The following is a 15,123-nucleotide window of genomic DNA, read 5'->3' as shown; positions in this document are numbered from 1 at the left end:
TTAGTAAATCATCAATCAAGTGATAGCTTCAGACCTAAATGAACTGATGTCACCAATATTTTAGGGATTGGTGGGATGACTGAGAATGGTAGAGTATACACTCCTGAACAACTTAGGAAAAAGAAGGATCATGGAGAAAAAGGGAAAGAAATTATTTATCATGCTATAAAAGGATCACAAACTAGCTAAAAGACGGTGCTTGAAGAAGAAGCTACTAAAATCTTAAAGTTTATCAAGAAAAGTGAATATAAGGTGGTAGATTAACTAAATCAAACCCCTTCCAAGATATCTGTTTCTTTTTTGTTATTAAATTCTGAAGCGCATAGAAGGGCACTGATGAAAGTTTTAAACGAGGCCCATGTTACTCATGATATCACTATCCACAAGTTTGATGGAGTTGTCGGTAACATCACCGCTAGTAGCTATTTAGGTTTTAGCGATGGCGAATTACCAACTGAAGGGACACATCATAATAATGCATTACACATCTCTGTGAAGTGTCATGATCATATTCTCGTACGGGGGCTAGTTGATAATGGTTCGTCATTAAATGTTATGCCAAAATCGACACTCTCAAAACTATTTATTGATGGAGCCTGTATGAAGCTCAGTGTTATGGTTGTGAAGTCATTTGATGGATCAAGGAGACAAGTTGTTGGTGAGATTGACCTGTCGATTCAAATCAGACCCTATAATTTTGGAATAACATTCCAAGTGATGGATATTAAACCAACATACAGTTGCCTTTAGGGAGACTGTGGATTGATTTTGTTGGAGCAGTGACATCCACTCTCCATCAAAAGATAAAGTTTATAGTGAACGATAAGCTGATAATAATATACGGGGAAGAAGATATGATGATGAGTCATCTATCTTTCATTGGCTACATCGAAGACACAGAGGTAGCCATAATGATTTCCTTCAAAGCATTAGAAAGTGCCAATGTTGTCTTCATCGGTGAAGGATATCGCTTAAAGGAACCAAAACTATCTACCACATCGTTGAAGTCTACCAAATCCATGTTGGAATGAGGAGTTTTTGTTAAATTCAGGAAATTGATAGAAATACCAAAAAAGAACAATATGTACGGGTTGTGATATGTACCTACCAAAGCTTATAAAAAAAGGTTGTGAAAGAAAAAAGAGAAAACATAATGGCTCGTTTGGAAAATCGGGTACCAAATTCACAAAAGATTCCTATTTGTGACATTCACCAAACATTTCAAAGCGCCGAAATAATATATGTTGATTAGGTGGCTGTTGCGAAAGAAGATCACGTTGATGATGATACCCAAAAGCTAGTGTACCCTTGTCCTCCAAACACTAGTCTTTACAATTGAAATATCATCGAGTTTCCTGTATTTGTTAATTCATTTTCAAAGTAACACTAGTGCAATTAAACCTTGTTAGATCGGTTCATGTGTACTTATTAGATTGGCTTCTTGTTCGATCTAACATCAAGTGTTGTAATAAATAGTTAATTATTAAATCAGTTAAAATAATAGATGTAACAAGTCACATTCAAAAATGATTTATTAGATCGGTTGAATTTGAACCAATATAAAAAGTCAAATTCAAAAATGATTTATTAGATCGGTTAAATTTGAACCAATATAACAAGTCAAATTCAAAATTAATCTATTAGATCGATTAAATTTGAACCAATATAACAAGTCAAATTTAAAATTGATTTATTACATCGGTTAAATTTGAACCAATATAACAAGTCATATTCAAAATTGTTTATTTTATCTATGAGTCAATCGATATAAATAATTAACTTTTTAATTTTCTTTCTTCATAACTTTCACCCTTACATATGCATCCTCATAATTTCACACATTACACTATTAACTAGAATTTCTCATTCAACCATTAAACACAAAACTTCATATGAAACTTTACATTTAAAAATCAATGACAATGAGTCATTATTTTTTTACAAAATCTAAATTATCAAATTTAAAGCTACATAATATTCACTAATTAAAAAAAAACATTATCTTCTATTAACAGTCTAAAGATACTAAAATGATACAAGTGCTTCAAGCATTTTCTATTAGTTCAAGAATCAAGTTTGCACAACGTTGTCGGACATTCATCATTTCTTCATCTTTAAATGGTTTTGATTCTCCAAATATCTGAATTATAAACATTGAAATCACAAAGTTATCTAAATCATGTGACCATAAAAATCATAAGTAGTTAATTAATACTAACTTTGAAATAATCTATCAGATACCCGCATCCATGAATCAACAAGACCACTAGATACAATGTTCAACATATGTATCATAATGTAGTAACCATACTCATAACCTTTAGGTTGTCTTTGAGAGCGTGATCCAAAGTATTGTTGAATCCCCACACCTCGACCAACAACACGAACACGACCAAGGTGCTCAGGTTTACGAATGGCCGCTGTCAAGATATCTGTACGTCTATGTGGAACAAAGGTTCCTTGAGACGTTTGTTCAACCAATGAATCCTACAAGATATAAAAATAAAAATAAAAATTTATAAGATTTAATTAATGTTTTTTAAATGATTAATATAAAAGACATATTGTTACAGCATTAGTTAATTTCTAATTATCAAAAACTTTAAGTGCAAACAAAATATATCTTAAAAGATTAAATCAGAATAAAATAAATCACCATAACATTAGAGTGTTCTCATGCTTCCATCAGAGTATAGAGACATTTTTAATGTTGCAGCAAGGAATATAAAGTGATTCTTCACCTTAATATGCTCTGCTTTCCATTTTCTTCCATCATAAAAAAAAATTCTCTGCTTTCCATTTTCTTCCATCATAAATAAAATATGAAATATGGTTTCAGAACTGTTACTATGAGGTATTGCAATTCTAGTTTGAATTAGTGCTATTAACAAATATCATATTACATCAAAATAGTTTCATATTATTTGATAAGAGAGATTAAGAAAGTAACAATACTTTATAAGCAACATTTGTATTGTTCAATTTATTGTGACAATTTTTAATATAGACAAACTCTACTCAGCTAACTCATTTCTCCAATCATAACAAAGAATGAGTAATCAGTAGTGTAACACCCCGATTTTCAGAGCGAGGGTGTATTTTTTTTTTCAAAAGAAATTAAAATAAAACAGAGAAACAAATAAGGAAATACCTTTGGATAAATAATTGAGTCATTATAATTTACAAGCAGCGGAAAAATTTCTCAAAATATGAATCCAAAGTATTTACACAAAAACAAATAATACATGGAACCCCTTCAAATAAGATGTCGTACTGACAATATTAGTAAAGGTACAGTTTTCCAGTTCAAAATAACGTAATCCAAAAGAAAGACATATGTTCCTTCTATGTCATCCTAATCTGATCATTCTACAAAAACTATAGCTATACACCCTGAGTGATCTCCACGCGCCCCGTGAGATCCTCGTAACATAGCTCCAGTCAAGCATTCCCATCTACATTCCCATCCGCAGGGTACGAACCGGTAGGATCGTCCTGGCTCTCATCTGAGGGCAAAGCCCAGATTTCCACAATAGTTGTAAAGGGTCACCAACCGAAATTAACAATTAACACATAACATTTAAGTTTTTAAATGCACAAAATAACCTTTCAACTTAGCATGCACCTTAAAAGGATTTTCCATATGCGAAAAGTTCATATAATGCTTGCCAATTAAAAATGAAATCAAAATAAAGTTCTCAATCCATCAAGTAATACATAACTAACCAAGACATTGATAAATCAATTGAGCAATCTGTTATCTAACTCAAAATAAGAATTTCTATAAAGCCAATCGATTTCCTAAAGGTTTTTAGTGAAATCTGCACTCTGGGCTTAAATCAATCGATTGGGCAATCGGTTGGGCAATCGATTGAATGAATAGCTGAGCCCCTAACTTAATGCCAATCGATTTCCAAATTGATTTTGTCAGTTATGCTGAATTCTTGCATGGCCAAATCGATTTCCAAATCTATTTCTTAAGTGGTTTTGAAAAACATATTATAAAATCGATTGGCAAATCGATTATGTCAAATTAGGGAAGTCCCTGTAACTCATTCAATCGATTTCCCTGCATATTCTTCCAAAATCGAGCCAATCGATTTCCTAATCGATTTGGTGAGGGATTCTTAATGAAAACAGAATCCTGGGCTGAATTCAATCGATTGGTAAATCGATTGATTGGTTCCTGAGCCCCTGACTTAAGGCCTAATCGATTGGGCAATCGATTTCTTAACTGATTCCTTTGAAAATTGATTTCGAAATCGATTGGCTAATCGATTTTGTTCATTTGGCCAAGCCCCTGTCTTTCATCCAATCGATTGGGAAATCGATTTCCCTGATCAGTTTTCCAAAAATTCATGAATTAACCTAAGTCATTCCTAATCAAGTCCACAACCTAACACTTAGCAATTCCTACGCGATTACTACGACACACGAAGGTTCGATAACCATCATACTCACACACAATACACAACACATAGCACTTAACACCTTCATCTCAGTTATCACGATAAATCAAAATTCGAATCACTCAATCATAAACTCAAATCAAACATGACTCGCGTGCCAGGCACCCTAATGCAATGCGTATATGCCAAAATGCATGGACTCGGAATTCCAAACCAAAACCCTCCTCGAAGGGCCGTAAATCATAATTGTACCGCCTATCGCAGGCCAAAGTACCAATTACCGAGGTGCCACCTATCACGGGTCAGCATGATTTACTAAAAAGTGTAAATCATAAACGTACCACCTATCACGGGTCAGTACTGTTTACCGAGGTTCCACCTATCATGGGTGAGCACGATTTACTAAAAGAAAAAGCGTAAATCGTAAACGTACCGCCTATCACCGGCCAAAGTACTATTTACCGAGGTGCCACCTATCACGGGTCAGCACAATTTACCAAAAACGTAAATCGTAAACGTACCGCCTATCACAGGCCAAAGTACTATTTACCGAGGTGCCACCTATCACGGGTCAGCACGATTTACCAAAATGAAATGCATGAGCATACACTGACTCCATCCACAACAATCGTTAAGCAAATGCAGATATTAAAAGATTCCCCATTTTTAATACTCATTTAACTTAAACGATTTTCACAACAATCATTAAGAAGCAGAAATATTAAGAGATTCCCCATTCTTAATACTCTTTTAACTTAAACCATTTCCAAAACGAACATTAAGTAAACAAGACATTAAGAGATTCCCCATTCTTAATACTCATTTAACTTAAACGATTTTCAAACGAACATTAAGTAAACTGAGATATTAAAAGATTTCCCATTTTTAATACTCGTTTAACTCTAATGGTTTTCACGCCAACATTAAATCCAACCATACACATATCAAATTTCATAAGCATGAATTATGAACACGTCAAACTTCATTTACTCAAATTCATACACCAATGGGTTAAATTCATTTTCCGCGAAACATTCATCAATATCACCAAAACCTAACTCTAAGATTTTACCCATAAAGCCTTAAATTCATTTTCCCCAAATCAACACTTTAACCCTAACAAAATTCTTTTTCACACAACCACATATAAGTCCCTAAACGCAAACTAGAAGTTTGGAAGGAGTCCTTACCTTCACATTAGCTTTCACGTTCGTTTACGGTACCGGGAGTAAATCCGGTAAAAATCTCCGCTCACAACGTCGCCTCCAAGTTGGTTCCCTACCACCGTTGCGTGGTAGTGAGCAACTTTCCCTTCTATCTCTTCGCGAAACGAAGCTTAGATCTAGATGAAACGGGGAGGTTTGTGTTTGACGGTTTTGAAATCCCTAATACCGTTTTTCTTCGTTTTCGAAACAACGAGGAAGAGTGAAGTTGAGAAATTCTTGCTTTCTTATCCACTAACCATGGGGTTTCTATCTTTGAAGCCAAAGAAAGAAAAAGAAAGAAAAATCAACGAAGAAGAAGAGAGGGAGAAATAGGTGTTCGCGCGGCAGAGGAAGAAGAAGGAGTTTTTACTTTTTCTTTCCGCTCTCTTTCTTTTCTTTCCTTTTCCTCTCTTTCTTTTTCCTTCCTTCCTTTTTATCTCCTTTTCTTTTCTCCCCAAACAAATATATACATAAAGATATTTATATATATTATAATTACTTTTAACAAATAGCTCAAAATATCTAGATATTTGTTAAATTACCATTTCACCCATAACGCATTAAATCCTTTGTAAAAGATTCACCGCGCTAATTTAATTTATTCATCGACGAGTAAATCTAATCGGCATCAAAATATCTTTTTGGTCATATAACTCCAAAATATTAATAACTTTGGCTAAAAAGCCTTCGAGTTCAATACCAAAATACACTAAAATATATAAAGTATACTTTAAAATTATGGGTCTTACATTACTACCCCCCTAAAATTAGTTTCGTCCTCGAAACTTAAAGTACGAGTAACAATCCACACTTGGTTTGTACCCGAATTCTACATACCAGTCACAACTTGTTTCACCCGGCCTTCTCGAAGAAAGTGTTGCCTACCCCTTTTCATAGGGTGTTTAATAACTTCACACACATCCATAGTCGGTAAGGCACGTTCGTTCCATTTAACATGATTTTGTCTACTATCAACAAGATATTAAGGATGATCAGTCCCTCAATTTGTCAATAAATAGCCAACAACCATGATAGTGGCTTAGACTATCTTAGCCGAACTGTAATTGCGCTCCTCACAACTTACAAAAGCAGTCAACAATCTTCTCAAAGTCCATTGAATTTCCCTTATTTTCCTATAACTTTGATCCTGTCGATGAAGTAAAATATCCCATACCCATGTCACGTAGTCTCATTGGCATCTACTTGGTACGAAACATCCAGTTGGTACCAAACTTAAACACTTAGAATGACCCCAACACACTGAGCACAAAACAATCACTACATCCGAGAACTCCTAAATTTCTCCCTTGTCCACAAATCCTCGATTTTTCTTAAGTCGTACAACTACGTCAAATTGTAGTGTTCTTATCGGTATGTTATTCCAGTTATAAATTTAATAATTCCATCCCCACATATGCTTGGTGATCAAAACTACCTCAAATATTTTCGAAAACAAGCCAAAGACTATACCACTTGGGACACATAAACTTCCTTTGATTGACGAACACAATAACAATCCCCATGACATGCACTCAAGTAATGTCTTTATATCGTTGGCATACCTTTATAATAATAATGTCTGTGTTATAGGTGAGATAATTCCTTTCATCAATCTTTAATTGTCATAAGCTACATCTCTATGTGCTGCTCCACAAATTTCTTGGTACCTTTTCCAATATTTGGTTCACTCGCTGGATTCTTATTCCCTCTCAACCTTCACCGAGATACGAACTGAAAGAATCCTAACAATCGAACGTCCTAAAGAATTATTTCTCAAACGTTCCCCATAAGCATTTCCTAAGAACTAATTATCTATATCTTCATCCTCATAAATTTTTCAGTACAATATCTCAAAAACCCACATACCTTTCTTCGTCCATCCAGTTACTGAAATGATCATTTCAAATCTTCACGCTTGACTTCCCAAGACCAACAACTAAACCATAAATCAGTTGTTACATTTCTTCTTTTTAACTTTCTATCATTGAATAAGATTCTAAAATTTGATCCTCAAAATCTCCAAACACTTCCATTCTTAACATGAATTATTTATCACTTGTCTGCCTCAACTCCTTCGATTATGAAAGTTTTAAGCATCAATTGGTCCTTCATCCAACCTTGCGGATTTTAAATCATCAACTAAAAAAAATCAACCATCTTAGGGTCCCAAAGCAAATCTCGAATAATCCTTCTGACCTATCAAAATATTAACATCGTCTTAGTAATTCCCATCCTTTAATAGACTCTCAAAACTTATATTACCGCCATCTCGAAGTATTCCCGTACTCGATACTTCAAATTCCACTTAATGGTAACATAGAGTTCAATACATCAAGGCCTAACTCATTATGTTTTGGCGAACATCGCTCAAAATTCACACTTACGTGTCTATAGTTTCATCCAATATCACTATCCATACTTACTATCTCCTAAACCACCAGGAGATTTGTCACTTATCAAGTAAATACATGGTCTCACTCATACACTCGTTATGAGATTCATACTTAACAATCCAAGTTGCGAATCTAGTCTAACTCGAATGCTCGACTTTTCCCCTCAAGGTATCGACAATTCCTCAAAGCGTATTTTATCTATCCAAAGGAGTATTCACTCCTAATGTGACACGCTCCCTTAACTTCAATACCAGTCTCTTTCATTGACACCTAAGCACCAAATGTTATCCCAAATGGAAGCCTCATCTTCTCAACAATTCCATGATGTTCACATCTCTTTGACAGTTTTCAAACTTCATCCAGTTTCATCCTGAAATCTACCAGGAAAACATCTAATACTTTTCTAAACAAAAGTCCTCAACTTAGATCTTTACTTGAAATCCCTTATTAGTCTAATGTTAATCCATCTATACTCATCATCTTTGAGTTTACACCAACACATAGCTCATGTGTCCTTACTTACGTGTCTATAGTTTCATCCAATATCACTATCCATACTTACTATCTCCTAAACCACCAGGAGATTTGTCACTTATCAACTAAATACATGGTCTCACTCCTACACTCGTTATGAGATTCATACTCAATAATCCAAGTTGCGAATCTATTCTAACTCGAATGCTCGACTTTTCCCCTCAAGGTATCGACAATTCCTCAAAGCGTATTTTATCTATCCAAAGGAGTATTCACTCCTAATGTGCAACGCTCCCTTAACTTCAATACCAGTCTCTTTCATTGACACCTAAGCACCAAATGTTATCCCAAATGGAAGCCTCATCTTCTCAACAATTCCATGATGTTCACATCTCTTTGACAGTTGTCAAACTTCATCCAGTTTCATCCTGAAATCTTCCAGGAAAACATCTAATACTTTTCTTAACAAAAGTCCTCAACTTAGATCTTTACTTGAAATCCCTTATTTGTCTAATGTTAATCCATCCATACTCATCATCTTCGAGTTTACACCAACACATAGCTTCTGTGTCCTTGGAACCATTTTATAAATTCCATGCCGTCATGATTTGCTTCAACTCTGCCTGACAATCCGTCATCTCGAAGATCTTTTCCACTTCTTGAATCCACTAGTCAACTCTTTTCCTGAGTCCTCATCACCCTTGAACTTTGGAGGATGGTAACGACTAAATATTCTAACCCTCTTAATCTTAAGAGCACATATCTCTCTTTTCCTCTTCTCCAGATCCCGCCGAGTCTTTGCAGCAGTTCGTGCAACAACAAAACCTCCATGTTATTTGTAGCTCCAACCATTTGATCATCCCTACTGACGTTCATCCTTGCAACGTCGTTCTCTCTTGGAGGTAGTGTTTCCGAAAAACCAACATCAAGAAGAAGTGTTAACACCACTTCGAATAATTCCAAAACTAAGTTTCGAATATATCAACACATAATAACTATTTTGGACTTGACAACCCAAACCACCTAAACCGACGTATGATCAAATAACAACTCCCAACCTACATGTTGACCTACAATCTATAACCAAAGGTTCCACAGCCCCCAAAGCTCTGATACCACAATGTAACACCCCGATTTTCAGAGCGAGGGTTTATTTTTTTTTCAAAAGAAATTAAATTAAAACAGATAAACAAATAAGGAAATACCTTTGGATAAATAATTGAGTCATTATAATTTACAAGCAGCGGAAAAGTTTCTCAAAATATGAATCCAAAGTATTTACACAAAAACAAATAATACATGGATCCCCTTCAAATAAGATGTCATACTGACAATATTAGTAAAGGTACAGTTTTCCAGTTCAAAATAACGTAATCCAAAAGAAAGACATATGTTCCCTCTATGTCATCCTAATCTGATCATTCTACAAAAACTATAGCTATACACCCTGAGTGATCTCCACGCGCCCCGTGAGATCCTCGTAACATAGCTCCAGTCAAGCATTCCCATCTACATTCCCATCCGTAGGGTACGAACCGGTAGGATCGTCCTGGCTCTCATCTGAGGGCAAAACCCAGATTTCCACAATAGTTGTAAAGGGTCACCAACCGAAATTAACAATTAACACATAACATTTTAATTTTTTAAATGCACAAAATAACCTTTCAACTTAGCATGCACCTTAAAAGGATTTTCCATATGCGAAAAGTTCATATAATGCTTGCCAATTAAAAATGAAATCAAAATAAAGTTCTCAATCCATCAAGTAATACATAACTAACCAAGACATTGATAAATCAATTGAGCAATCTGTTATCTAACTCAAAATAACAATTTCTACTAAGCCAATCGATTTCCAAATTGATTTCCTGAAGATTTTTAATGAAATCTACACTCTGGGCTTAAATCAATCGATTGGGAAATCGATTGAATGAATAGCTGAGCCCCTGACTTAATGCCAATCAATTTCCAAATTGATTTTGTCAGTTTTGCTGAATTCTTGCATGGCCAAATCGATTTCTTAAGTGGTTTTGAAAAACATATTATAAAATCGATTGGCAAATCGATTATGTCAAATTAGGGAAGTCCCTGTAACACATCCAATCGATTGGGAAATCGATTTCCCTGCATATTCTTCCAAAAATACATAAACTAACTCAATCACATTCATCTACAGTTCCACATCTTAACACTTTGCAATTCCCACACGATCACCACGACAAATTGAGTTTCGAAATAGTTTTACAACCCATCACACTTACACACAATAATCAATTCATAACACTTAGCAATTTCAACACAATTACCACGACAACTCAAATTCAAAACACTCAATCATAAACTTGAATCAAACACGACTCGCGTGCCAAGCACCCTAATGCGATGCGTATATGGCAAAATGCATGGACTCGGAATTCCAAACCAAAACCCTCCTCGAAGGGCCGTAAATCATAATTGTACCGCCTATCGCAGACCAAAGTACCAATTACCGAGGTGCCACCTATCACGGGTCAGCACGATTTACTAAAAAGCGTAAATCATAAATGTACCACCTATCACGGGTCAGTACTGTTTACCGAGGTTCCACCTATCATGGGTGAGCACGATTTACTAAAAGAAAAAGCGTAAATCGTAAACGTACCGCGTATCACCGGCCAAAGTACTATTTACCAAGGTGCCACCTATCACGGGTCAGCACAATTTACCAAAAACGTAAATCGTAAATATACCACCTATAACGGGTCAGTACTGTTTACCGAGGTGCCACCTATCACGGGTCAGCACGATAAACAACATTAAGTAAACAAGACATTAAGAGATTCCCCATTCTTAATACTCATTTAACTTAAACGATTTTCAAACGAACATTAAGTAAACTGAGATATTAAAAGATTTCCCTTTTTAATACTCGTTTAACTCTAATGGTTTTCACGCCAACATTAAGTAAACGTAGACATTAAGAGATTCCTCATTCTTAATACTCGTTTAACTCTAATGGTTTTCAAATTCCACACAAAACAACTCAAACCTATTATCAGATCCAATCCACAACTCATACCAAAACACATCAATTCATTTCTCCACAAAATCCAACCATACACATATCAAATTTCATCAGTATTAATTAAGAACACGTCAAATACGACGAACACAAATCAACACAATCCACCACTCAAACACAACAAGTTTCGTTTACTCAAAATCATACATAAATGAGTTTAAATTCATTTTCCACGAAACATTCATCAATATAACCAAAACCTAACTCTAAGATTTTACCCATAAAGCCTTAGATTCATTTTCCCCCAAATCAACACTTCAACCCTAACAAATTCCTTTCCACACAACCACAAATAAGTCCCTAAATGCAAACTAGAAGTTTGGAAGGAGCCCTTACCTTAACGTTAGCTTTAACTTGCGATTATGGTACCGCGAGTAAATCCGGTAAAATCTCCGCTCGCAAGGTCGCTTCCAAAGTTGGTTCCCTAGCACCATAGCGTGGTAGTGAGCAACTTTCCCTTCTATCTCTTCGCGAAACGAAGCTTAGATCTAGATGAAACGGGGAGGTTTGTGTTTGACGGTTTTGAAATCCCTAATACCGTTTTTCTTCGTTTTCGAAACAACGAGGAAGAGTGAAGTTGAGAAATTCTTGCTTTCTTATCCACTAACCCTGGGGTTTCTATCTTTGAAGCCAAAGAAAGAAAAAGAAAGCAAAATCAACGAAGAAGAAGAGAGGGAGAAAGAGGTGTTCGCGCGGCAGAGGAAGAAGAATGAGTTTTTACTTTTTCTTTCCTTTCTCTTTCTTTTCTTTCCTTTTCCTCTTTTTCTTTTTCCTTCCTTCCTTTTTATCTCCTTTTTTTTTTCTCCCCAAACAAATATATACATAAAGATATTTATATATATTATAATTACTTTTAACAAATAGCTCAAAATATCTAGATATTTGTTAAATTACCATTTCACCCATAACGCATTAAATCCTTCGTAAAAGATTCACCGCAGCTAATTTAATTTATTCATCGACGAGTAAATCTAATCGGCATCAAAATATCTTTTTGGTCATATAACTCCAAAATATTAATAACTTTGGCTAAAAAGCCTCCGAGTTCAATACCAAAATACACTAAAATACATAAAGTATACTTTAAAATTATGGGTCTTACTAGTAGGTTTCAATTTCATGTAGAACTCCACGTTAACAAGTAAACCAACAAAAACAAATATTCACACTTTACTCTAAATGAAAGTTGTATTTTTTTTCATTGAAAGACTAAAACATAACTCTAAAAACCAGAACTGGATTCCATACAATGATGATAAGGGAATCAAGGGTAGGACGAAATCTCAAAAGCCACGCTTTAAAATCAAGCAACAATAAAATCAGCATATAAAAGATTAAACTTCAACAATAAGCTATAATACATAAATATATTTTCCTAAATGGAGGGTCCTACAATTTAAGTAGTGACACATAGCTTCAAAAATCAAATTTTCAAATCAGAAACAGAAAAAACAAAACACATAGCAAGGTTATATAGAAACAACAATTACGGTATAGTTAAGGTAAATTTATTACCCAATATGTCCAATGGATTGTAACACTTGAAACCAAATTCAAAATAGAGGTTATATAGAACACGGCATGTAACAAACACACGCTACAAGATATAATTTATAGATACAAAGGTTCCTTGCCAATATAAAAGTAAAGCAGGGATGGCTGGCCGTAAGAATTAAGACATACCAATGAGAACGGCTGCTAAGCTCATTAGCAGATGTGGATCCAACAGATCTGACTCTGTTTCCAGTCTTGAGCAATTCCCACACATCTTCTGTTCCATGAACACAAGCTTCAACAAGTTCTGGGACTTCTTGTGTTCCTTTTGCAGCTTGCTTTATCTCCAATCTTAAGATTGAAATTTGTTTTCATCGTCAGTGATATCTCTCAAGAAACAATACATTAATATTTCATGCATGTAGGGTAGATACTACTTACTAGACAGGGGGAAAAAACTCTAGACTACATGAATTAGTTTGTCAGCTTTAGGCAAATTCAGTTCAAATGCAGAATCGGTTGAAAAACCATGCAAGTCATTCAAGATACTTAATATTTAGAACCATGAAATGAAAATATAATAATGTCCTTTTTCTTTCAGACTCATTATCCAAACAAGCAATATCTAATAGGATTTTCATATCTTGTTTTAATTAAAATCATATGAAGTTGCTATCTAAAAACTATACAATTCTAATTAGAGTAAGAAGAATTAAAACTCACTTCTTAGTAGGTTGGGCAGAATTTTCCACTAGAAGATCTCTTATCTTCTCATTATAAACCTCCAACATGCTAACATGCAACTCATACTTCATTACGCCCTTTCTCTCTTCAGATATCCTAAATAATTCTTCCAGTGTTCTATAGTTAACTCCTCTCTCTTCCGGTGTTCCCTCCATTGTAAATGTTTTACTGGTTCCAGTTTGCCCGTAGGGAAATATGCAGACATTAAAACCATCCAATACTGAAGTAGCAATAGGTTTAGTTTGAGAAAAAACAGCCTCTGCATCATTATAAAACATTACACATATCATTGGTATGTCTTAATTCTTACGGCCAGCCAGCCTTGCTTTACTTTTATATTTCACAATCCTGCCAAAAAATTACATAATTATTCTTGTAATAAACAAATTCGGAAATTAGAAACTCAATTAATAAACAAATTCACATTCACTAAGTGTCATTCAATAATGGATCTCACTAAAGTCACACTAGAGATCTTCTCCAAACTTGAACACAAATGGCTTTCTCATTGTAAAGACACCAACAAAACACACATTCTCAGCATTGACGGCGGTGGAAGCACCGCCATTGTAGCCAAGGTTTGGATGCATAACAATAAGCACAATCTTGCCAAAAAATTACATACTAATCTCCCACCAACTACTTCTGCTTAAATTATTATTATTACCTTCTGCTGCTGCAAATATATATATAACTAAAATATATATTAGTATTAGTCATAAGTAAGTAACTAAGTAAGAAATGAGTGTTGTTGTTGACTTTCCAAATCATGATTTCTGTTATAAGTACAGCTACCTTAATTCTCAACCTTCACACAACACGTCATGAGATTTCCTCAACTTACAAACTCATGTCAAAATCAACACACTCCGATTCTTCTTCATCATGCAACGTTGTAATTGGCTTACTAGACACAGGTTGTATAAGATACTATGTTAGTTAATTAGACTAATTAGATGAATTAATTGTTAATTAAACTAATTAGTGCGGTTAGACTAATTAGTATGTGATTAATATTGTTTGTAATATGTTGGTTAAAACTTAGGAAGTATTTAAGTATTGATATAAAAAAAGAAATGTAGATAAAAACATAGATTCACAGTAAGCAATGAATATATTTAGGGATGTGGCCAGTGTAATGGATGGAAAGACACGTGAGCAGCAGGTGACAGAAAATGACACAGCAGGTGCCAATGATAACATGAATAACAACCTTCCTAAAAATGAGGAGTTAAGACGTGGAGAAAGAGTGAGAAGGCCCACATGGAAACTAACAGAATAGGGGTATTATATGGGTGGTTTAGAGAAGGTATTAGGCATTGATTGATGTATGCAAATTCTCT

The 15,123-nt window shown here is 34.7% G+C and overlaps 1 protein-coding gene across 1 annotated transcript; it reads right to left on the bottom strand.

The window, feature by feature from the left end:
- Window positions 1–2,423: 2,423 nt before the first annotated feature.
- LOC105852952 (kinesin-like protein KIN-14S) lies at window positions 2,424–14,205 on the bottom strand. The gene is made up of 3 exons (XM_027330449.2): window positions 13,760–14,205; window positions 13,226–13,387; window positions 2,424–2,487 (listed from the first exon to the last, which is right to left on the bottom strand). The coding sequence occupies exons 1-3, from the start codon at window positions 14,068–14,070 to the stop codon at window positions 2,424–2,426; spliced, it is 537 nt and encodes a 178-aa protein (XP_027186250.2). The 5' UTR covers window positions 14,071–14,205.
- Between the last annotated feature and the right edge of the window lie 918 nt (window positions 14,206–15,123).

Source organism: Cicer arietinum, chromosome 3 (genome assembly GCF_000331145.2).
Source record: "Cicer arietinum cultivar CDC Frontier isolate Library 1 chromosome 3, Cicar.CDCFrontier_v2.0, whole genome shotgun sequence".
Lineage (NCBI taxonomy): Eukaryota > Viridiplantae > Streptophyta > Magnoliopsida > Fabales > Fabaceae > Cicer > Cicer arietinum.
Note: the sequence above shows the minus strand (reverse complement) of the source record. Positions and strands in the feature narration are given on the sequence as shown.

What these genes read in the sequence shown, in the direction of transcription:
- LOC105852952 (XM_027330449.2), bottom strand. Translation starts at nt 14,070, where the DNA reads ATGATATGTGTAATGTTTTATAATGATGCAGAGGCTGTTTTTTCTCAA. An exon ending in TCTGCCCAACCTACTAAGAA is followed by an intron (nt 13,388 to 13,759) that starts GTGAGTTTTAAT and finishes TTCAATCTTAAG; the next exon opens with ATTGGAGATAAAGCAAGCTG. An exon ending in CTTAGCAGCCGTTCTCATTG is followed by an intron (nt 2,488 to 13,225) that starts GTATGTCTTAAT and finishes TATATCTTGTAG; the next exon opens with GATTCATTGGTTGAACAAAC.